General features: G+C 45.5%; 1 protein-coding gene across 1 annotated transcript in view; it reads left to right on the forward strand.

The window, feature by feature from the left end:
• Positions 1-437: 437 nt before the first annotated feature.
• The window catches only part of FNTB (farnesyltransferase, CAAX box, beta), a 28,216-nt gene continuing 3,361 nt past the window's right edge, over positions 438-25,292 (forward strand). The window contains exons 1-11 of the mRNA XM_063116838.1: positions 438-711; positions 10,519-10,583; positions 11,570-11,642; positions 12,609-12,700; positions 16,182-16,328; positions 18,420-18,503; positions 19,420-19,506; positions 19,793-19,922; positions 21,032-21,164; positions 23,268-23,379; positions 24,812-24,926. Of these exons, the coding sequence (XP_062972908.1) occupies positions 577-711; positions 10,519-10,583; positions 11,570-11,642; positions 12,609-12,700; positions 16,182-16,328; positions 18,420-18,503; positions 19,420-19,506; positions 19,793-19,922; positions 21,032-21,164; positions 23,268-23,379; positions 24,812-24,926 (1,173 nt within the window). The 5' untranslated portion in view covers positions 438-576. The remainder of the gene's footprint in view (positions 712-10,518; positions 10,584-11,569; positions 11,643-12,608; positions 12,701-16,181; positions 16,329-18,419; positions 18,504-19,419; positions 19,507-19,792; positions 19,923-21,031; positions 21,165-23,267; positions 23,380-24,811; positions 24,927-25,292) is intronic.

The following is a 25,292-nucleotide window of genomic DNA, read 5'->3' on the forward strand; positions in this document are numbered from 1 at the left end:
TATGACCTCGTCTGCCGTGAGATTGGGAACAAAGCGAGTTTGAAGCAGGGTTTAAAGTTGGTTTCCATCATCTTAAACCATGCGAATTTCCCCTCACACACACACACACACCACCTCTCCTCACTGGAAAGAGATGCCTGTCAATGCAGCCTGCCTAATGGTTTCCACAGAAGTCTGCTCAGCTCAATCATGAGGCAAGCAAAAACATGCTAAAAGTAATTACATTATAATTAATTAGGGACTCCCCTCCCCCTCCTGAAATAAACGAGTTTGTGGGGGAAAGGCACCTCTCCCAGCTTCCTCGTTTCTCCATCTCCGCCAGGGGTCGGAAAGTCTCCGGTGCAGCCGGTTGGTGCATCCAATCTCCGCTTTAAGGATACGATTACAATAGGCGCCGCGTGAGGGCGGTAGAAAGCCACCAGCTCTGCCAACCGCGCTTCAAAGGCACACAGTTGAGCAGCGCAGCAGCGCGCTCGGAGCTTTTTTGTCCGCCACGGGCTACCGTAGCCGGGCTTTAGCCCGCTGCTCCTTTGACGGCCAGTCCCAGTCGCGCGGATTGAGCGATTCTCTAGGATCATGGCGGATGGTGTTTTCACTCACCCCGGCGCTGACAGAAGACGCCACCGACGCGGCATCGACAGCCTCAGCATGGAGCCAGGTCGGGAGAGGCTGGAGGATGACGGAGTTCGGACCCTCACTTCGGCTGAACAGGTGGGGCTGGGAGCCGCCCCCGAGTCTCTTGGTGTGGGACTACAACTCCCAGCGTGCATTGCGCGCGCGTGCGGCATCAGGGGCTCTGTCGATTTATGTGAAGAGGCAGAGAGAGAAAGAGAGATGCCCCGGGTGCCGCATTGTATATTCATTGTGCATATATTACTTAGGAGCCTCGACTGCTGTGGGGTGGGAGTTTGGCTTATTGTCCCGTTAAATGTGGTTGAACCTCCAGTATCCTGTAATAGTCCGTGTGTGCCATATTAGTCCACTTCCACAAGACCAGCCTTCCCCAACCTGGTACCCTCCAGGTGTTGGACTACAATTCTTATCACCTCAACTAGCATGAAAAAAGCCTCGTGTGGCGCAGAGTGGTAAGCGGCAGTTACTGCAGCCGAAACTCTCCCCACGGCCTGAGTTCGATCCCAGCGGAAGCTGGTTCTCAGGCAGCTGGCTCAGGTCGACTCAGCCTTCCATCCTTCCGAGGTCGGTGAAATGAGTACCCAGCTAGCTGGGGGAAAGGTAACTGCAGCTGGGGATGGCAATAGCAAACCACCCTGCTACAAAGTCTGCCAAGAAAACGTCAGTGAAAGCAGGCGTACCTCTAGGAGTCAGCAATGACTCAAGTGCTTGCAGGAGAGGTTCCTTTCCTTTCCAACTAGCATGGCCAATGTCTCTGCATGATGAGGTTTGTTGTAATCCAACAGATTTGGAGGGCACCATGTTGGGGAAGGCTGGACTTAACCTAGCACCTGTGGAAGGTCATGCCATAAAGCCTCTTCCCCCCCCCTTTCTATATTTTTGGGCAGTTCTCTGTCTCCATCTCTTGTGTTGGAGTTAGTTGTCTGTTCACCCTGGAAAGTAATATTTTCTCTTCTATTGTAGGTATCTGCTCTAGGAAATCTGTTAGGAAATAAGTGTTCTGTGTCAAAACAAGAGAAAGGCATTTTATGCTGCTGTTGCCCACATTTTGTGAGTTCAGGCCCCACTTTGAAGCTTGCCAACCAGCAACTGTCTGGTGGACAAATATGCAGAAGTGTTACATTTATCCCAGTTCTGTGCATAAAAATCTATGGTTTAGGAAAGCGGAGGTTCAAGTTGCTGTGAGCAGGAGTGTTCCCCCTTCCCCATCAATCACATTCACTCTCGTTTCCAGCTCATTCATATTTGCACTTATAACTACACTATTTCTATTTATATCTGGAAAGTGCTTCATCTTGTTTGATGAGCACTACTCTCATACTGTAACTTGAAAGCTTGCCTTCTTACACTAATATAGCGAAAGATATACCTGTGCCTATTTTGTATTTTTTTTTTTGTATTCTTGTACCAAGAAAGTGGCAACAATTTTCTATACTGAATTACAAATAGATTGTGATTGCTAAGGAGCCTGTATCTAACAATAGTCCCTCTGCACCAAGGGGGTCAAATCCGATTTACCTGTAGTCCCCCCTATGGCTATGCCTCTTTTACACCCCACCCCCCTTTACCCCAACTATGGATTGGTTTCCCAGCTTCTGTGCAATTTCCCCCCTCATTTTAAAAGATTGAAATGCCTCTTCTAAGGCTTAGTTACTGGCACTAAGAGCTTTAAGCTGAAATAAGCTGGCCTTTTTCCTTTTGCCTCTGCCCCCACCCATTACTTGAATGCACCCCCCCAAAAGTTTCTCTAAAATGGAATTGGGCCCTCTGGATTAAAGAGCTTCTGCACTCCTGCTCTACCATATTTACCACCAGTTACCTTACATCTCCCTCACCCAGTTATGCTATAAACACGCTTTCTTCTGCCTGTTACATTTTGTAAAAAAAGCTGTTCAGGTCGAGTCAAATTCTCTAAAGAAGGGAAGGCCAATTTCTATATTCTCAGGGGCCACTCGAGAGAGTGACCAGGGCCACGGTGTATTTCCATGCACAGATCCCCTCTTGAGTGGGCAGCCCCCCAAATAAAGTTAGTGTCATCAAAATTGAGAAGGTGCACATAATCATAATTTTGAAAATGCTGCTCCAGTAACTGATATAGAACATAACATAAGCATTTTACAGCCTCTGTTCACGATTTATGCTGATTTTAAATTAGGAAAGCTATTTTTTGTGAGTGCAATGAGTCTCAGCATTTATTATATATCTGCAATTGTCTTTACAAAGAAACCACAAAGACAAAGCTATTGGAAGGGGACCATTCCTATGAGTTAATACAAAAAGATATATGTCTAAAATATTAGTGACATCTGAGGCAAAAGCTTCACGATGTGAAGTACATGCTCTTAATGATATATTGCATGTAAATACATAGGGCTGTATCATGTTAGTCTAACTGAAGTCCCACTCTTTTTAAGGGGGTACTCTAAGTAGGACTAACATTGGATATAACCCATAGATTTGCATATTACATATTGCAAATATTTGTAAATAAGCTCACACGTGTTACTAACTTCCAAAACAAATTCTAGCCTGCCGAGGGCAGGCAGAGAGGGATGGAGAACTCTGCCCCTCCTATCCTAGCCCACTTGATTTCTATGCTGGGCACGTAGAAGGGGCATTCCTTCTCTTGCAGCCTGCTTGGTTTATGTGCTGAGTGCAGAGGAGGGACAGTTCTTCCTCTGCCAGGCTGCTCATTTGCTCATCACCTATGGCTACCAGGTAGCGCTTAAATACAAGGCTGCCATACCATGTTGTTGCTTGAAATTGTTTTCCTTTCCCTTACCAATGAAACTGGGCAATCCTTCCACTGTCCTTTGATTAAAAAATTGGCAGGGCTATACCATTAGGGCAGGGTCAGATAAAATTGCTGTGGAGGAAGACTGGGCTGTCGACTCGCCTTCCCTAGTCTAAAGAAACAACTGACTTGTGACAAACAATAACCAGAAGGACACGCACAGAAGTGATTCTGTGTCTTTTCATGAGGCTTTCATGGCCCTTTCATTGAGTAGATGAAAAGGAATTACTTCAGAGCTGCCAAGAACATTCTAACTTCCTGCTACAGTTCAACCAGTAGGGAGTATTTCAAATCTTTCTAGGACAACCTTCCCTGACCTGCTGCACTCTAGATGTCTTGGACTACAACTCTCACCATCCCCGGCTGATGCTCATGCTGTCTAGGGATGATGGGGATCGCCCAACACATCTGGAGGACATGATTTTTGGGAGGCTGTTTTAGAATCTGGGACTGTCATGCATTTAATGCATGTCTTGTATCAAGTTTGCAACACAATCTTATGCATGTTTACTCAGAAGAAAGTTGCACAGTTCTGTGGGGCTTGCTCCCTCATAGGTGCAAGTTACTGTGCAGTCCTATGAATGCCTACTCAGAAGTAAATCACATGAACTCAGTGTGGCTTACACCCAGAGAAGTGTATTGGATTGCAGTCTTTCTGAGTCAGATATGGTCTTTTAAACCATTACAGAAGGAAGACTGAAACTCCCGAGGAGTATTTTTGTAGGAGATAAGGATATCTGTGGGCTGGTACAACTCCTGTGGAGCATAGCCTGTGAATAATGCTGCCTGTTGTAGTGTTGTAAAAGAGCTTCTTATTTTGGTCAACCAAAACCATATCTTCAGTTATGTCCACTCCCTACCCCCAATATTTTAGGATCCTAATGATAATGAAGAACATTTTTCATAATTTTCTTGTTAAAGTTGTGGGGAATGGCACACCAACTGAACTAGGCAAAGCTTGAAAATCCCTGGAGATGAAGAGCTAGACTTTTCTCACAATTTCTTAATGACCAAGGCATGAAAAGTATTTTGAGAGAGACAGAGAGTGAGAGAGGACGTGGCCATTTGATATTACCTGGATAGGATGAGCCATAATGATTAAGCATTTATGCCTGCCTATGCCTAATTACTGTGGCAATTAGGCATAGGCAGGCCTGTGGTAATCTTCAGCCTTTACGAAATCTGCATTGTAATCAGTTACTGGTCTGCCTGGTTGCCAGCACTTTTGTAGCATGCACATTGTTTAAACTCTTTAATTATGGCTGAGAAATATTTCATTGGATTGCCTCCGTATTCTCAGGTGTGGAGCATTCTTTGTGACATTCAGGGCAAACATAGCTTTGTAACAATGTGGCCTTAAACTCTTGCTTTAGTCCTCACTCTGCTGTGTGTGTGTGTGTGTGTGTGTGGCACTTCTAAAGTAGCAGCTGCCGGGAAGGCATGTCCACTTCATGGGGTGCATGCCTCTTGCCTGTGAGCAGCAAGAGGTGAAGGAATAAAGGGGGTTGAAGCTATGGAGGAGTTGAGCAATAGGCCTGGGGAAGGCAAAGAAGCCCCATGACTTGGCTTTAAGGCGTGGGTGGGAGAGCAACCAAGAGGACTCTGCAACACTGGGGTCACTGAGATGAGGGGAATAGGATGGTTGTAGACAGGAGAAGGTGCAAGGCAGGTGAATACAAAGGAGAGAATAGTCTCGGATGCAGAAAACAATTGTATTGATAGAAAGATCGTTTTGGCCTCTTTCTTTATTGCTAGGCCTTCTTCAAAGAGCTGTAATAATGTCTCCAGAGATTTATTTATTTTTTACAACAGATTGTCTTGTATATGATGTGTGTGTGTGCACATGAAGCTCTGGGCCAGATTTAAAGTCAGCGTTGACTACCTCTATACTTTATTTGCTTTTCCAATAACTAATGAAACTTTCAGCAATTCCATCCCGTATACACTGCTTCCAGGTTACTGTGTTAGAGGTATCTGTTTCTAGCCTCTTAAACACAAACATAACTGATTCACCGGGTGACACTGATTAACTGGGTTACATCAAGGAATGAACACAAAAAAGGAGCCTTGTAGCACCTTCAAGGTAAACAGATTTATTGTGGTATATGCTTATGTGGGCTAAAGTCCACTGTTCTAGAAAATGAAAGCTTTTCTGCCACAAATAAACATGTTGGTCTTAAAAAGGGTGCTAAGAACATAAGAAGAGTCATGGTGTATCAGACCAAGGGTCCACCTGGTACAGCACACAGTGGCAACCAGCTATTGACCAGAAACCCACAAGCAGGTGCTACCAGATGTTCCTAGAGGAAAAGGCTATCAATGGCTATTAGTTGTGATAGCTGTGAGCTACCTCCAGTATCAGAGGCAGTAAGCCTATCTACACTTGTTGCTGGGGAACATGGGTGGGAGGGTGTTGTTGCACTGTGTCCTGCTTGTGGGTCCCTGTCGACAGCTGGTTGGCCACTGTGTGAACAGAGTGCTGCACTAGATGGATCCTTGGTCTGATCCAGCATGGCTCTTCTTTTGTCTTTTTTGTTCTTATGACTAATATGGCTGCTCTTCTGAAATCAATAGACAAGAGGCTGTGGTTACCTTTCAGTTATGCTGTCACATCTGCTTTGTGCAGTCAGCTGCTCCACAGTGTTCTAGTGATGTGTTCTATATACAGGGTACCTCTTGAAAAGTGTCTCTAATCAGTGACTTATTAGTTTGTTTTCTGTGGAAGGTGTCCTGGAAATGAAGGGGGCTGTGGCTTATTAATAGAGCATACGTACTTGCCATGTACATGTTCTCACCCGTTCCTGGAATTAAGGCCTCTGACACCTGGACTTGACTGTTCCCCATTGTTAGTTAGCTGGTAGACTGTTGATCTGACTTGGTAAAAGATGAATCATGTTTTAAGTCAAAAATGTCAAAACCTGTCTCAATGGATTTGCTGCCTAGGGTGACTGTGTGGTAAGAGCTGCAGATACTTTCCATGAGGCACGCAGATGGCAGAAAGGTGGTAATCCTGCAGACATATTTAGCTCATGATGCTCACCAAGTCCACTGTTATGCAGGATGGCTGAAAGCACTCCAAAGCTGCAAGTCTCAAACCATTTACATTGTACTTCTGGTGCTGCTGATGTCATTGGGTTGACTTTCTTGGCACCCACCAAAAGTGGACCCAACCCTTTTCACTTTTTAAATTATTATTAACAAATAGGTTTTCTTTGGTGCTGAAAAGTTTGGGTTTAAATGAGTTGCGTACTGTGTTGGGGCTCAGACTCCATCTCCGCCTTGTTACTTAGTCTTTTGGGCTGGTAACTTGTCCTTTGTGACTAGCCATACCTCCCATGGCTGCCATTTTGTGATGGTGCCCAGTACAATTTATCAAATTGCCAAATGTGCCCAGGGACCCAAAATGTTTCTTACCCCTGGGCTAAATCCATCTCTGTTACTATAATAAACATTTTATACTGATATTTCTGCCTGTGTTTTGTAATGTTGCAAAACTTGTTCAGGTGTGGCCGATGAATCCCCTTCCTAACACTTTAGCTTTTTGGCCTAGGGACTTTTTGGCCTAGGGACTCTGAGGGTCAGGCTGTTACACTCTTCTCAGAACACTTCATTGGCTTGTAGCAACAAACGTGTGTGTGTGTGTTTGTTCCACTCTTCTGAATCAAGACAACCCATTCTCTGCACTTAGGCATGTTGGGTGTATGTGTGTTCACATTACAGTGCAACACCTCAGGGTTTGGTTTATGAATTTCAGGACCATAAACGTGTACCTAACATGCAGCAGTGCTCTGCTGTGCCTGAGAAATACCTGGTGGATTGAGCATTGTGATGAATTCAGCATCGTTGCAGATTATAAACAAAACCTTTTAAAGAGTTCTCTTTAAAACCTTACTTGCACCTCACACCTACAACCACACATTTACAAGTCTGCCTGACAAGTTCCTTCAGACAGCACTGGTGGAATAAACAGTTTGCCTATAGGAATAGGGTCTGGGAGTTGATGGGCTCCAATTCCCATCAGCCCCAGCCAGCACGTCAAATGGCCAGGGATGATAGGACTTGGAGTTCCACAACACTGCTTATTTGGAATTGGAGCAAAAATTGGTTACTTGCATTTGCATAGGCATAGCTAAGTGTACATATTAGACTTCATGGCTTTTTAGCAAATAAGGTTCAATACATGTTAATAAATAAATGTGGTAGGAAATAAGACCATCAGCATCCTCTTTTCCTGGTTCGTTGTGTAAAACTTTATGACATAAATATTTTCCATTTCATCCATGGAAAACACTATGCTAGAATTATGGGACTTAATGACAACAGGCTGAAGGATAATTTAAGTCGTGCCGTCATAGAAACACTTCATTCTTTAAAAGTTCAATTGCCTGGATGATGTGAACAAATCATTTAACGGCTAGTGTTTGGCAATATTTGTCTTGATGGCTCCATTTTCTACATAGGAAAACTGAAGCTGAGAAATAGCATCTGTCCAAAAGCTACTCAATTGCAGAGTTCATTTATTCAACCCTTGAACCCATGTTCATGAGGAAAAGCTCTGGAACTGGGAGAAAGCCAAGTCCCTTTCCAAAGGCCCTAGAGAGAAATTTGCTAAAGTCAACGCACACGTTATTTGAATTGGTAACCCACTGCATTTGAGAAAGCCATGGATTCCGTGGTCTACTACTGACTTGAGTTGCTCTCCCCGCCCTTCACTGTTAAGGCCAAAGTGGCTGAAATTACAGTTGTCATCCAGTCAATATGATTACTAGTTGCACTTGAGCTTCATCGCTGGAAGCCTGAGACATTTCCGAGGGAGAATCGCTTCTCATTATCTCTCTCGAGAATCTGACCTTTAATGAAGAAGGGAGCACTCTGAGGTGGTGAGAAAATGCTAGAGAGGAAGTCAGACTAGCAGGAAAGTGTCAATTGGGGCTTTGTTTCATCAATTAAGGTGAGCTGCAGAATAAGGATATGAATGTAAACCTGGCTTCTTGGCTTTATCCTACCAGCCCCATAACATACTGTACATACTGCTTGCACTGCTCAGAGGCCTTTATGAGTTTCTCTGGACATTTAGTGCTGCCTCCTCCCTAATCTGTGCTGGGGAAAGTAAGGCTGGCAATTTTGATGTTTCGGGCAGTGGTTAAAAATAGGACATGCACGTCCTGCTCAGGATCCGGCAGCTTCTAACCGTCAAGGCCTTTCCTCACCCATCCCATCCAGCCTTGTGATTTGCTGAACTCCTTCCTCTCTGTCTTCCCCAGCAGTCCTATAGCTAAGCCACATGGATACTCCTGATGTGGTCCTCTGGATTCCCCTCCTTTGCCACTCTTGGTGAATCTGGCCCATAAATCCCAGTGATGTACTTTCTCCCATACATGCTTCATAGCTGTTCCCTGTCTCCTTTTGTCAGGCGATGGAACATCAGCCCCTCTTAGAAGATAAATTCTGGATTGCTGCGATTGAATAAAAATGTCCTGCTGCCATAGATTCCCCCCCATTCCTACTATACCTATTTTTGTTCCTCCTCTGGCATCTAGACCAGGGGTGGGCAGAGAGTAATTTCCAGATGTTTAGCATTCCTGACCATTAGCCATGCTGGCAAAGACTTCTGAGTGTTGGTCTGAAATATCTACAAAGTTTCCTTTTTCCTACCCTTGCTCTAGACCATGATTTTACTGGTAATCTGCCCCTAAGCCAGCCTTCCCCAACCTACTGCCCTCCACATATGTTGGACTACACCTGGATGCTGGGATGGATGGATGCTGGGAGTTGTGGTCCAACTTGCATGGAGGGCACCAGGTTGGGGAAGGCTGCTTGAGTTTAATGTCACCTGCCAACTCTTGATTTTGCTCCCATACATTCTCTCTGCCGATTTCTCATGTTGTGGGGATGCAACAGGGTAGGGCTTCAGTACATGCCATGATCCTAGCAGTACACACTCAAGGATCCTGACGCCCATACTGACACCATGACAGGCTGTCACAGACTATTGCAGAATAATTTATTTATTACATTGATATCCCCCATTTCTTCCATCGTGAAACTACAAGGTGACCTACACCCAGGTGGTCTCCCCTCCAAACACTGACCAGGCCCAAACCTGCTTAGCTTCAGCAAGGTGGCTGACTCATGTGCCTTTAGACCATGCCTTGGGGGTAGGAAAGACTTTTTCAGTGTCCGTGGGTGTGTGCTGCAGCACCGAACCAAAGCCACCCGGGAAGCTGCCTTATGCCATGGTCCATCTAGCTCAGTGGTGTTCATGCTGCCAGTGGCTCTCCAGGGTTTCATACAGGCGCCTTTCCCAGCCCTACCTGGAGATGCTGAAGATTGAACCTGGGGCCTTTTGAATACAAAGCCAAGTGCTCTTATGGCTGAGGCCCTTTCCCATGGCCAGCTGCCGTGTAGATGCAACATACAAAAGTAGCTGTGATTTGGTTTTGGTTATGATCCATTGTTCTGTTTTGTTTTAAAATGACTGCTGCTGCAGCAGCCCTTGTGCACTCTGACATCCTTTTAGTAATTGCAGCTGTTCTAGACCCTTTTGTTCTTGGCACGCCATGCCATATTGCTTCATAGTGCTGTGGTGGGTGTCACTTAGCAGTGTTGCTCTCTTGGGGCTTTAAAGGCAAGGCTAGGTAACTGGGGCTCGATCTACACTGCTGCTTTACAGTGGTCTGGAAGTGCACTGATAACAGCTGGGGCACACGACACATTCCATATACCACTTTCATGATGTTATTTCCTGGCATTTATTGTGCATTCTCAAAAATAGCGCAACCAATGTCGTTGTGTGTCCTACGAGGTATAAATGCTCAAGAGGGATAAAGCGTTACCATGATGGGATCGTAATAATTTAACACAAAGTGTAGATTTGGCCCTGGTCTCATCTGGATGCTTTGGGCTACAACTGCCACCATCTTCCAGACAGCATGGGATTGTGGGAGCTGTAGTCAAAGACAGCTGGAAGAGACCAGATTGCCCATTCCTGTGTTACGGGTTCTTACGTTCTAATACTAATGCATAGTGCTCTTTTCCCTCTTTTCTCTCTCCCCTCCCCTGTTTTCCTTTGTCCCTTTGTCTTTCTTCAGACAAAAGTAGAGGATATAGTCCAAGAAGTCTTTGACATTTACAAGACAAATCATCACGACGCTCAGTAAGTTACTGTATCTATGCAATTCTTTCTCCACGCAGTATTTTAAAAATAACAAGCTGCTAAGAGCTTTGGATCTTGGTTTCAGCACTGATTCACTTACTGGGTTGGGGGGATTCCTAGAGGGGCTGGGAAACTTTCCTTTTTTGAACTTCCCTTTGTTATCCCAAGATGCAAATCAATGCCATTCTGTGCTGTTATGGCGCACCCAAATTGAGAATACTGTGTGCACTTCCGTCCATTCCATCATATAATGGGTATACTAGAATTGGTCTCTGCGCCTGCTATTTGTTTTAGAAGTTTCTATTGGTGTGGATGGGATCCCACCCTCCCAGAAGACATTTTGAGGGGTGGGGGGGCCGGCAGGGGTTTCAGGAGAAAGGGGCAAACTGTTCTACCCCTGGTTTCCGTTCTGCTGGTGGATAGACAGGATTGGACACAACCCTGTAACAGCCAAGATTGGTTCCCTCAGATTATGTCACACTGTGTCAGGTGGCTGGCTCCACTGTGCCCTGCTTATCAGCTTCCCAGGGATATCAGGCTGGTTGCTGTCATAGTCCAAGATCTAAAAGAACTTGCTTTTCCCCATTAGCAGCAGAAGGGGCAAACTGAGGGACATTGCCAAAGTTGTTTGTGCCGTGGCTTGGGAGCTGGCTTTCAAAGAAAAATTAGAAAGTATAATATTGTACTGGACTAGCACAAGCTCCTGCCTAAGCACTTCTTTGGATGCTGGCCAGAGCACTGAATTAGACAGACCTTTAGTCTGACCAAGCACAGCAGTTCTTGTGAAGAATTTGCCATCACAGGTTGGGTGTGTGTGTGTGTGTGTGTGTGTGTGTGTGTGCAAAAGGCAGATTTTTACATATAACAAAGGCAAATTTTTTTGTCCTTACTCAATTAATCAAATGGCAAACACATTTGTACATCATTCCAATAGGTTTTCCTTAAATGCAACTTTGATGAATTGTATGTTTTGGTCTATCCTTCAGGTTTGTTCTGCAGCGGGAGAAGCACTTCCACTACTTGAAGAGGGGGCTGAGACAACTGACAGATGCCTATGAGGTAATTCCTGCAGGCTGAAGGAATTTGTACTGTTTTCTTCCCGGTTATTTTCTGTCGGTGGTTTATTGCTTTCTAATCCTAGCTTTGGCTGTGGGTTAGCCTGACACCATCTTGCTTGCTTTCCTGCTGTGGAGAATATTTTAAATTTTTCACAGGAACTTGAAGTGTCAAGGGACTTGTGTTTGCTTTCCTGCCAAGGGACGCTTTTACAGGCCATAGAAACGAGGTCTGTGTCTTGCTGCCCTTATTGAATTCATTCTCCTGCAGCAGGGGAAGGCAACTTTTTCGGCCCCGAAGGCCGCATGCAGTGTCGGTTGGTGACACATAGACACAGGTGTTGGGGGTGGGTGGGGTGGCTTTACCCTCCTCCAGCAATCACAAAGCTCCTGCGATTGCTGCCTCCGTGCTGCTGATGGTGGTGCTGAAGCAGAAGTCCCACTTGGGATTGCTACAGGTGGGAGGAGGTTTTAGCCATCCCAGCTGCTTTAGGAGAACTGGGGGAAGAGATGGCTAAGGCCTCCTCCCGCCCCAAGCGACTGTAATTGGAATTGCTGCTTCAGTGTCACCATTAGCAATGCCAAAGCAGTGGCCCCAGCTGCTTTCGGGGTGCTGAGGCAGGGGGAGACTTTATTCCCCCAATTAGGATTGCTGGATCGGCAGCAGAAAGATGAGTGGGGGCTTGTGCAGCCTGCATGCAGGCTACAGGCTGCCCACCCCTGTCTTATTGCCTCCAGTTTTAGCTATCTTCTCCTTTGTCCGTGCCATTATAAATGAAAAGAGGTATTGATGTTAGCCTAGGGTTCTGCAAATAGTGAAGCTGTTTTAGAAGCAGTATGGACATTCCTTTCATAGATTGGCATCCTTTCTCTTTCTAGACCTGTTGTTTACTTTGCTCCCCCTCCTCCTGCAGCCTTCCCAGCTGTGTCAGTCACAGATTTGAACAGCTGCTGTTTTCTTCCTTTGTAGTGTCTGGATGCCAGCCGCCCGTGGTTGTGCTACTGGATCCTGCACAGTCTGGAACTGCTCGAGGAGCCCATCCCAGAGTCTGTAGCTTCAGAGTAAGCTTTGTTTTTCACTTGACTTCTGTTCTCGCAGGGCACACAGCGACTTATTCCAAGCATTGCAAAATACATAAGCTGAAATACAGGGGTAGAAGGTAACTCTTGGGAGTCTCGTGTTCATTTTTTCCCTTTTCAAATTCCTAGTTCTTGTTGGGAGAAACTCCAAAATTGTTCAGGCAGCCTCTGCTGAAGGCTCAGACTTTGGGCAGGGCTTTGAATTCTTGTCTTGACACAGCTCTCTGTTTTTCTAACAAGCTACTTAAAGTTGCCTATCTTGACAATCGGAGGTAAAACTCAGAACTCAGAAGTGCATGTGTGAGAAATAAGTGCTGGGCATAACTTGAAATCACTGCCTGCTCTACTTTCTATCTTATAAATTACAGTAGTAGTGGCCTCCCAGAAGTCTTCATTATCAATGCGCAGTGTGTGGCTCTCTGGGTTAACCTCCCAGTGACCCGGTATGATGCATTAGAATGTTCTTTTCTTGAAACACAACAGCACATTGTCTCATTCATGTTGTTCCAACAATAACCACTCAATAGTTTCATCTTGGGTAGAAGCTTTCAGTGCATGTTATGATCAGCATAGATGGAGGTGTTAAGAGCCCAGCTTGAGTCTCTAGGGAAAAGAATCCTCCTCCTTCTTCTCTTCCTCTTCCTCCTCCTCTTCTTTTTCTTTTTCTTTTTCTTCTTCTTCTCCTCCTCCTCCTCCTCTTCTTCTCCTCCTCTTTCTCCTTCTCCCTATAAAAAACTATTCTCAGGGCAACGTATATCTGTGAAAAATGATCAGTTGCAAAATACTTTTGAAGAAGAGAAATTCTGCCATTTGTAAGGAGAAAGTGGGGGAAACTGGGAAGCCTGGGTTGCTTTTGAGAACCAGAGAGAGCAGATGTACATGGAGAACAGGAGAGCAAAATTGCTGGACTGTAGCAGAGCCAGACATTTTTGAATAGGGAGAACCACAGACAGAACCATTTGATTATTCAGAAAAAACAGAACAGAAAGTCTCACTGCTCTGTTTCCTTTTACCAGATCTTTTAAAGAACCATTGACATGATACCAAATATTGGGGCAATTGGGTCTTTTAACTGTGTTGCTGGTTGCTTGCAACTGCACCAGCTTGGGAGCAAAAATAAAATGGACTTTGTAATACATCCAAGCTGATGGCTGCCTGGATTGGGTATCCTGTTTTAAGAATAAAAGCAAGGAAGGGGATTTTTTTTCTACACCGGAAACATTTATTCTGTGTTAGGAAAATGCATGAGACCCACATGTAGTTACTGGATATGCTTGGATCATGGTTTAGCATTGTGGCAACAAGCCACAGTGAGCCATAAGCTTGCATGCTCTCTCCCCTCTCCTCCTGTTTCACAGGTGCAAGGGGGATTATGGAAACTTCTGTTTTAGATGAACCACAGTTTGCCATGTAATCCAAACCCTAAACTGTGGTTAATCTGAGCTATGGTTAGTTGAAACAAGCCAGGTCCATTAACTCTGGTTTGAAGTTATCTTGTTTCAGCACACCATAATTAGCACTAATCACAGTTTGTTCAGTTTTCTTTCTTTTCTTTTCTTTTCTTTTTTTTGGAACAGGGAGGGATATAGAATAAAGTTTGTCCAGCTTTCAACAACACAGCAAAGCATGGTTAATTTAAAACCGCAGCTCGCAGCCATGCCATGGTTTAGTATTATGTCCAAACAAGGCCAACATGTCATGATGCACTTGTGTTGCTGCATGTGAAACTTGGTATTCATGCATGCCGAGAAGCTGCTATTCTTATCCTGGGTTATTGCCCAGTGGTCAGAAGGGTATCATTTTTGAACAGTATCTCAATTGAGCAGGTTTTATAACTCACCTGTGCTACTTCACCCAGGAGCATCTTACAGATCAATAAAAAACACACACAAGATAGTCCCTACAATCTAAAAGGCACAAAACAGAAGAGAAAAGGCATGGGGAGGAACGAGGAACACAAGCAAACTCAGGCGCCCATCCTTATTTAGTCCGCAGGCCAAGACGTTAAACACTGTGGATGCTGATTTGCAGGACTGTGGCCACCTACAGCGTCTTCAGTAGATTGCACTTTCTTTCATCCGTATCTGGCACTGTTGCATTTCAGTGTTTGACTGCTGGAGTTGTGCTGCAAACATCTCTTCATGTTTATTTTTATTAACAAAGTTTAAAACATTAAGGCTCCTTTCCTTTTTTTATATGTGTCTTCAGTGTTGCTTATTTCTGAAGCTGTAAAATGTGAATTACAGTAGGTCATTAAAATGTTCTTGAAATCATGATTTTAAAGCCTGGGTGAGGAGCCATCATTTGATAGCCAAGACCCTCCACGTAGCCAACTTCTAAAATGTCCCAAACTAGGTCAGGCAGGGGAGTGTATGTAAAAGGGCCTGTGTATCAGATCTTGTGTATTTTCAGATAACAAATGAACAATTAGTATGGTAGAAAAGAGAAGAAGACTACTTCGTTGTCATTATTAATAATAGTATTTGTAAAGACTCCTGCTCCTCATCTGTATTGGTTTGGGCAAAAGCATTTGTTGTTGAGGTTCAGCTAAATTGCACTGGTGAAAGAGAATCTTTGATGAGCTGTTGTTTCCAGGGGCTAGGACCCAGGGAGCCTCTTGTGTGACAGCAAGGGACGTCTTCTTGTGTGAGCCCCCACCTCCATTTCTGCTGATTTCTGCCCCCCCTCCCACTTCATCCCAGACCTGACTGTCAGGAGTGGCTTCTTCTGATCTGTCCATGTACACAAATGGCTCAAGCAAGAGGGAGGCAGGAAGCCTTCTGCTCGTGCTTCTCTGGATCCATCTTAAGTCATTTAAAATGCAACGTGTGCATTCATTTCAGGGTGCTCCTTCTCCATGTGCTACGCGGCAATGGAATGCAGCAACACTGACATTAGGGCTGCTCGCACATAGCGCTAAGCCACCATGGATTGATTTCCTGTGGGACTTAGCGGAGTGTGCTGGCCGCCATTTTGAATATGCAAGTGACGGTGCACTTGTAGCTTGCCGTGACATGCAAACCCAGTGTTGTGAGTTGTTTGAAGGGGGTGGGGGTAGACCCTAAAACAAGCTATGGGTTATTGGAGCATTTTCTACTCCCTGAAGCAGCTACGATGTTGGGTTCACACGACATGGCAAACCACGGCAAGCAAGAGTGCCTGCAGGCACCATGTAAAAACGGCAGCCGTAGGCATGGGTGCCCAGCACAACACATGGCGGTCGTGTCATGTGAACTGGGTCATGGTGTCAGAGTTGGTGGTTGAAGAAAAGCAGTGTGTGTCTGTTTTCTCAGCTTGAAGGACGGACAGGACAGGGACAACTGAGAAGGTTCTGAATGATGGGTCTCAGCTTTCAAACATGTGTGCATGGGTTGAGGGGGAAGAGCATCCATCAAACCAAAAGGTGTAATATTTGCTACTTGCTGAAAACTAACCTTGCCTTGGTCTTTCCCCCTGTGCCCAGCGTGTGCCAGTTCCTGAGCCACTGTCAGAGTCCCAGTGGAGGGTTTGGAGGGGGACCAGGCCAGCATCCCCATCTGGCTCCTACCTATGCAGCTGTCAATGCGCTCTGCATTATCGGCACCGAAGAGGCGTACGGTGTTATCAACAGGTAAAACCGCCAACCAGGGCAGGGTCCTCCCCTGCCTCCTTTAGGCCACACACATGCCTGCTCTGAACCAGGATACTGGACGCAGCCTGTCGTGCCGCCTTTGGTCCTCTTCTGATTGTGTTCCACCAGTGAGACCAACGCCTAGCGCTAGAACAGCCCTGGAAACTAGCTAAAACACTTCCTTCCAGAACAGGGCAGGTCAGGGCAGCTCCCTTCGTTGAGTCCTCCTGACCTGCCCCATTCCAACTCATTTCTGGTTGCTTTAGAAAGCTCTAGCTTCCTGTTGTGCTAGGAGTGGGTCCCGCTGTTGCGTGGAGAGCATCGGATATTGCCCTGGATGTCTAAAGCATCCCTGACACATGTCTGTTCTGTTAAACTAGCAGGATGCCTTTTTCCCTCGCAGCATTAGCCATAACACGCTGCTTGGTGACTGTGTACACACAAGGTCTTGGGTGCAGTTATTTGCAGCTCCCTCTGACTATTCCTGTAGCGACCTGACTGAAACCCAGGTTTGATCCTGAGCCTTAGTGGGTCCTGGTGGAGACCTCATCGCAAGGAGAATGTGATTCTCTTTTCAGTGGTTTAGAGAGCCAAGTGTTCATAAATATTATGAAGCAAATCAGTTGAGATCCATAGTATTTTATATGGAGGGAACTTCAGAGAGGCCGTGGGTAGGGATGGAGGCAATGAGGAAACATGTATTGTTAATTGAACAAGCAGTATTTGGAGGGGGGAAATAGGTGATTTGAAATGGGTAAACAACCCCTTTTTGCACATCACAATAAAAATTTGGAAGAAATGGAAAAATAAATTAATTCCGGAAATATCCCCGTTGCTTCCATTCCTGCTACACCCAAAGTTTCATTATGAGAATAAAGGAGATTATTATGTAGAATGGAAACAAAAAGGACTTTATAGAATGAGAAATTTTTATAAAAATAACATCCCTCTCACAGTAGTAAAACTAAAAGAAATGCTTCAAGGGACACAAGGGAATTTGATCTTTTTTCATCAAATACATTATTTTATTATGAATCCCATAGTAAGTACCTGAGCACTTGCCTTTCTCCTGTGTCTCACCATTGGCAGACTCGCTCTCAGGAGCAGGGTGCCCTGATGGTCCCCCGCTACAAATTGGAATGTGCGGGGGCCAGGGCTTTTTCAGTGGCTGGCCCCCGGTTATGGAATAATGTGCCCCTGGAGATTAGACAGGCTCCCACTCTCAATTGCTTCAAACGCCTTTGTAAGGCGTTTTTATTTTCACAAGAGTTTGGGGAGGAGTGGTTTAAATTGGGGTTGAGGGCTTTTAATGGTTTGAGGGTGAAGGTTTTAATGGAATTGTCTTAATGTGGGTTGAGAGTTTTAATGGAATTGTTTTATATGTTATTGTAAAGCGCCTCGATGCCAGAAATGGTGAGGCGGCGCTATAAAAATGCTTTAAATAAATAAATGAAATAAATAAGTTTATGGATGCTCTAAGAGTAATGGCCAGAAATTGCAAAACTGAGAAATTGCTAACTTTAAAATTTTGGTATATGGGACCTGTGGCAAATAGCTATCGCAGAAAAGTTGACACATCAACTCAGATTAGCTAAGGGCAAAGCTAAGACTCCTAATTTCTACAGTATATGGCACGACTTTATATTATTTACAAGTCAAGGGCATATACAGCAGAACTTGTCACAGCCCTTTTTGAAACTATGGAAGACAGACTAATTATAATGTATAGCTATGAAGTGTTACATAACCTCCAATTAATTAATAGATTCTACTCCTAGCTACACCTGTAAAGAAATGGATAAAATATGCTAAACTTTCTGCCTGTAGTCAACAATGACAATTTTTTTGTATGTTTTTGTTTGTCTATGTATTTTGAAAATTATTATTAATAATAATAAATAAATAAATAAATAAATAGGTTTTGTCAAGCCCTTCACAGCAGACAAACTGACCAGGGAATGAAACACTTCATTCAATAACCTGCCTAACAACTCTGCTCCTCCACGTCTCAGATCCAACATCTCAGTTTCTTTGTTTTTTCCCCTCTAACAGAGAGACGTCTTTGCTAATGTTCTTGATCTTGGTTTTCAGGGAGAAGCTCCTGGAGTATCTCTATTCCCTGAAGCAGCCTGATGGCTCCTTCATCATGCACATAGGGGGAGAAGTGGATGTCAGGTAGGTGGGGAATGTTCAAGCATTTCTCTCCTGAATGTGGCTCTGGGTTGCTACCAGGTTCCTGCAGCAGTGGCAGCCACAGTGTCATTCTACCTTAACGTCATAGCAAGCACCACTTCTGTGCAGTTCTGTGATGGGGTAGCTAGACTCGAAAGGAGGGATGAGGTCCTGGCCTCTAATGTTAGGGAGCTATAATTTGCTTCTGTCCACTGTAAGTGAGTTAAATATTCCTGGATCGCCTCTTTAAGGGGCAGAAATGGGAAGTCCTTGGTTGTAATTCAAAGAGTTAATTTCCTTGTGAGGGAAGAACGGCACATATGGCCAGGATTTGTTTTGGTGCAGCTGTTCCTAAAGCTGAAGAGACGAGCCTTTTTTCAAACTGAAAAGTGGCTTGTCACTTCCCCCTCCCCCCTGCTGACCCCTCTGAATCTCCAGAAGATTGGGGGACCCTTCAGAACAGTATGGGAGGTGGGGATATAGCAGGGAGGGGAAAGCATCAGCATTGCCCCATTCCTCTGATGGAAGCCTCCATTGGATCAAATAGCCATCTGTCAGAGGAAGGAAACCAATTGGATGCAGCCCATGATATCTCTCTCCCATCTTTGATTGGGGCTTAACTGGTTGAATCCATTGAGCAAATGCCGTTCCAGAAAAACAGGAAGTTGCTCTGACTTAGACCTGATTCCCAAGGGTACAAGAATTTAATTTCCCAGGGTTATGTCCAATGTTAGAGAGGACATTAAAATGAGTTGGACTTAAGTTGGGCTAACATTGGATACAACCTCTAGTAGTACCAATGGGATTTGTTTGTAGCTTGTTTGTGCTGTGGGTAGCTTAGTTTCATGTGATGTAATCCCACCAGCTGTCCACCAGGAGCAGTAAATAAGTTTAAATGAATCTTGTATTTAAATCTCAGGAGTGCGTATTGTGCCGCATCGGTGGCTTCGCTGACCAACATTGTTACGCCGACACTCTTTGAAAGGACAGCAGAGTGGATAGCAAGGTAAGGGAATCTGAGCTCTTTGCCTCGGAAACCTGGCACTTTTCGTCTTTGCCAGCTAAGACCAGCCTGATGCCCTCCAGGTGTGTTGGACTCCAACTCCCAGAATCCCTGACTGGATTGTAGAATTGTAGTCCCATCTGGAGGACACTAGGTTGGGAAGGCTGGCTTAGACTTGGTAACCTGCCAGCAGTAGTTATAATGGGAGAGAATAATGGAATAATGGTTGAATTGCTACCATGGAGACAAGAATATATATCCTGTTTTTCTGTTTTTATTTTTGAATTAGATGTCAGAACTGGGAGGGTGGGATTGGTGGTGTCCCTGGCATGGAGGCTCACGGAGGATACACTTTCTGTGGACTGGCAGCTCTGGTTATTCTAAAAAAAGAACACGTCTTGAATCTGAAAAGCTTGTTGGTAAGAAATTGTTCATCTTCTCTGCATGCTTCTGCTTCCATATTTCTGCACTACAGTTCCAGAAGGGACTGTTGTGATCATCACAATGCCAAAGCAAGATTGTATTCCTGAGGATTCCTGTTAGCCAGGCCTGAGACTCTCCTGAACCTTCTTGGCATCCATTTTTAGTTTAGCAATATCCTCTTTCGTTGTCAGCCACTCCTTTACTACATCCAAAACTTTTCTCTCTACCGTTACACTACATGTAAATAATCAAACCCTTATTTATTTATTTAAAACATTTATATCCCGCCCTATGTCATTAAGATCTCAGAGCGGCGTACAGATAAAAGCATACAGTATAAAAAAATAAATATGCACAGCAAACCTATGCTGCCTTAATTTATCTGGAGGAAATACATTTAATTGTGTTTTAGCATTATTTCATACAATCATGAACCTCTGCCCAACCCATAATTGAGTAAGGATATTGTACTAAGTTAGGACCCATATGAATTTCTGAGGATAATGGGTGGATGAGGAAATGACATACGAACATAAGAAGAACATAAGAAGAGCCCTGCTGGATCAGACCAAGGGTCCATCTAGTCCAGCACTCAGTTCACACAGTGGCCAACCAGCCATCTGCCATGGACCAACAAAGCAGGACATGGTGCAACAGCACCCTCCCACCCCTGTTCCCCAGCAACTGGTGCACACAGGCTTACTGCCTTGAATATTGGAGCTAGCACACCTCATCTACTCAACAGCCTGTCAATCCCCCTTACTCTTGATTTTTTAAAATACACAGTTCTTGTCAGTAGGATGTTCTCAGATTCAGATTTCATTCCATCTAGTTTTCCTACACTGGCTCTTCTTGGCTGGCCTGCTGGCTGGCTTCCTTCTTTCACTTACATTACTGAGAGACCATTTATATCTCACATGGCAGGCTAGGGATTTTGCTGTGGTAAAGACATCAAATTGTGAAGGGAAGATGTACATCCCCAAATACTCAAGGCCGTGTCAGGGAGCTGCATTTGTCTGTGGCTCCCGAGAGTGTCCCCGTCTGGATATAGCAGCTCCTGTAGCTAGATTGAGCAATAACCACGGTTGCATTTTCTCCCTGCCAGCACTGGGTGACAAGCCGCCAGATGCGTTTTGAAGGAGGGTTTCAGGGTCGTTGTAACAAGCTGGTAGACGGCTGCTATTCGTTCTGGCAGGCTGGTCTGCTGCCTCTCCTACATCGAGCACTGCATGCCAGAGGTGAGTCTGAGAGCATCACGAGCTTATCCGTGCTCTCCAGGTGTGCTGCTTGTCTCGGTCTACCTGTTGCGTGTCTTCCCGCAAGCTGGTATATATGTGCAGGAGCCTAATATGAGGAGGAGTATGAACTGTGGCTTTTGCATTCTGTATGTATGAATGTATTTTGTGGAATCGAATAAATTTTACCCTCTCAACTTTAGAGTAGAACCAGAGGGCACTCAATGAAATATGCCATAGGCTTCAGAATAAGGGAGCAGTTGGGGTGCACAGGAACACTGTCATTATATGTGGGGGAAGGTGGTGCAGCCCTCTCTCTTAACCCTTTGCCTTCCCCCCACTGTCTCTTGCTTACCCACTTGCCCCGTTTTACCTTTCCCCCCAGGCACACACACACCCTTCAGCTCCCTCTCACTTGGCTGCTGCTTTGCAGAGACTGACCCCATTCAGAAGACACCTTAAACCATGGCTTTAACCAGAGTGGTTAAGCCAAAAAGCCAAGCTGTGTTCAGAAGACACCTTAAACCACGGCTTTAATTATGGTGAATAAAGCAAAAAACCTTAATTCACTGTGGTTAAAGCCATGGTTTAAGGTGTCTTCTGAATGAGCCCACTGTGAAGCTGGTGGGCAAGAGGCCTATGCAGCTGCGGCACTCTGAGAACCAGGAGTCCGCAAAGAATGGCTGCACCTCAAGAGTTTGGAATGTGGCTGCTGCCTGAAAAAGGCTCCTCTTGCTCTGAAAAAGGCTCCATGGAGTTGATGAGGTGTGGGCCAGGGGCGGAGAGGGTTGGTTCAAGGGCCCAGTGGTACCGCGTTGGCTGAGGTTAAGTGAGTCGTGCTTGCTTAGCCTCAGCTAACACAATTTTCACAGGCCAAGGGCTACCGCCTGCGTGCTGCCCTTTGCTGTGGGGACATTCCCCAGCAGTGTGAGGGAAGCGTGAATGCACAACCCTCACCCCGAATTGGTTTCTGGGGGAAGCCAACGAGTGATGGGGGGGGGGCAAAGGAAGAGGGTAGACGTTCTTCTGTCTTTCCCAATTCTCCACATGTGGGTGCAGAAGACTACAAGGTGAGGGGTTCAAATTAATAAATCAAATAACAAAAATGCACAGTTGCTCTTCGGAACTTTCTGCTAACAGAAGTAGAAATGTAGAACTTAATTTAAACAGGGACTGTCCTCTATGAAAAATAGGTTTATCTATAGTTACTTAACCAGATGATCAAGGCATCTATATATTTAAGAATGTATCAAATGCTTCCCTCAGATATGGAATGTAGGACACTCCATTGGGTACCTCACGATTGTAAAATTTCCTGAAATCTCTCGTTCTGGCCAGTGACAGAGGACCAATATAAAGGAATGCTGGATATGTTTTCTTTGAAATAATGACATGCCCATGCTGGGTTGCCCATGGCTGGTGTCACATTTAAATCCAGTTGCTGGTTCCCTATGGGCACAGTGTCGCCTACTAGCATAGCTTGGACCTGAACATCCTGTTGTGCTTATGCAGTTTAAAGGAACACTGCATGGGGATGTTGCTTTAAAAGCAAAGCAAAACATATCCAGTCAACATTTTAAATTGGACCTCTTATCAGAGATGGAATCATAGACTGGATGAACTGTTTTAGACTAATATATCTTCTTCATATAGGAAATACCCCAATAACAGGCATTCCGTTCAATCACAGGACATAGGTGCCTTCATCTGCATTTTGAAGTTAGTCTGCTCAGGTGAGCTCTACAGGCACCTGCAGATAGAACACTTCCTGTCCACTTTTCCTTGTCCCATCTTCTCGCCGAGCTGCTGCTGCTTCCTTGCTCACGATCCGCAGAGCAAACTTGCCTTTTCTCGATTAGCACCACAAGGCAATTCCTGCCTAGTAGTGAAAGGACAAGGCGGCAATGAGGATGGTGGGTGGGCAAGGGCGGCTTCCTCCTGGCCAAGAGGAAGAGATGAGAGAGGATTGGGAGGAAGCATTCTGTCTGATCTGGGAATGCAGCCTTCCCTTCTGTGTGTTCACCTGGGCATGCTGCGCTAGGACTACTTCTCAGCTGTGTCTCCACTGGAGCAGTTAGGCACTCATTGGGGCTTTGTTCCTCTTAGGTGACCCGGCCCTCAGCATGACACACTGGATGTTCGACCAGCAGGCCCTGCAAGAGTACATCCTGCTATGCTGCCAGTGTCCTGCAGGGGGCCTCTTGGACAAACCGGGCAAGTGAGTATCTTCTAGGGCAGATGTGGTTGGACTGCAAATCCCATCAACCCCTCACCGTGGGCTCTGCTGGCCAGGGCTGATGGGAGTTGGGAGTCTGCCAACAGGTGGAAGGCCACAGGTTCCCCAACTCTGTTCTAGTGCTGGGTGGTTTTGGGAAGGGGCCGTTATTCTTGCTGTTGGAAAGGGCAAAGTTGCGATGAACGCAAAGCTTTGTCTGGTGGTTCAGCACGTGTAGCAGGAATAAACCCCAGAGTGGAGTTACATTTAGAAGCCTTTTTACAGTGGAGTCACGAAGAAGAGGCCTGGGCTGCAGGAGGAGCCCCCACATTTTGTGTTGGGAGAAGCTGAATTCTGCACAGAAGCTGAATTTTACCACACTACATGGGCTAATCAGCTCCCCAATGGATGTCTGTTGCCTCCCAACAACTCTTTTGTGAACGGCAACTGTTAATGAGGACATTATCCCTGTCTGTACATCCTGTATTTCATTTCCCTCTGACCTCACTGTTTACAATCCTCCTCCCCTCCCTAAACACACGCACACATATATATGCAACCCAGGATAACACGTCATGCATCTGATGAAGTGGGCTGCAGTCCATGAAGGCTAGTGCCGTTATAAATGTGTTAAAGTATCTTGTGGTGCTTTAAGGTGCCACAAGACTTAGTTGTTTTTGCTGCAACAAAGAATGCTATTTCCAGAGGAATGTTAAACTCTGCAACTCTGCCTCTACTAGCTCAGTTTGACATCATTTATTCTGCTTCCCCTAGTAATGGGAAGGGACAAGTAGCTCTGTGGGGTGTGGATGCCCATTCCTAACCACTGCCAGCAACCCTACTGAGGACATTGCTTCCAAGATTTCCCAGGTATTGGCTCAGGCATACTTCAGAGCCCATCTTCCCTGCCTTGCATTCCATTATGAAAGAAAGGCTGGATATAAATGTAGGAAGATACACAAATGTAAATAAATACCTCAGCAGCCATAAGGGCTAGGAACTTACTTTGTTAAAATGAAAGCTAAGATGCCTGGAATGCTGAGTTTTAGAACCAGATTTTCTGGCTTTTCTGCACTTGTCTGAGAGAATGGGTTTAGCCCACCTTGTAGGTGTTGAGGGCAAGGATTTGTGCAGGGCACACAAGTCCTCAGGACTGAAGAATTCTAGCTAGCCTCCTCCGGCGTCTTAGTTTATAGCCCTTTCTGCCCATGTTTTCAAAACTGTCTTTGTTACAGAGAAAACTCCAAATGTAAACACACACACACACACGGTTCTGATTTCAGTCCTCTAGTCACCCTTTCCACATTTTGTGCATATCCAGTATAGCAGGAAAGGCGTGCTTTGCTTGTGCAAAAGTGGGAGGGCAGCTATTTAGTCAGAGTGGAAGAGGCGGGCTTCTGGCTTTCTTCAATGATGTAGATGCTTCTACCTCCAGATCACGGGATTTTTACCACACCTGTTACTGCCTGAGTGGACTATCTATAGCACAGCATTTTGGCAGCGGAGACCTCCTCCACGAAGTCGTGCTAGGAGTGCCAGAGAATCGCCTGGTAAGCCGTGCCTGATTGAGACTGATCTTGAGTGTGTGTGTGTGTGTGTGTGTCTGACACACTGCGCTGCCATCGTTGTAGACCTGACCTTCTAGCCGACCATAGCTTTCCTTGCTCGTCTTGCGTTAAATTTCTCTCCCATCCCCACCCCGCCATAGAAGTGGACTGTGGCCACACACCTTCAATAGGTTAGGAGTGAACTGCTGCTCTTGAGGCCATGATTCAGCTGTATGGAAACCCTGCCTCTGGCTTGTAATCCCGGAGATCGCAATGGAAGTCCGGTGAGGGGAGGGAACGGGTTCTCCCCTTCCTTGCCCCCTCATAAAATGGTGATCTTGTGTTTGGCTGCAACAGTGACTTGCTTTG

This window comes from Elgaria multicarinata, chromosome 2 (assembly GCF_023053635.1).
Source record: "Elgaria multicarinata webbii isolate HBS135686 ecotype San Diego chromosome 2, rElgMul1.1.pri, whole genome shotgun sequence".
Lineage (NCBI taxonomy): Eukaryota > Metazoa > Chordata > Lepidosauria > Squamata > Anguidae > Elgaria > Elgaria multicarinata.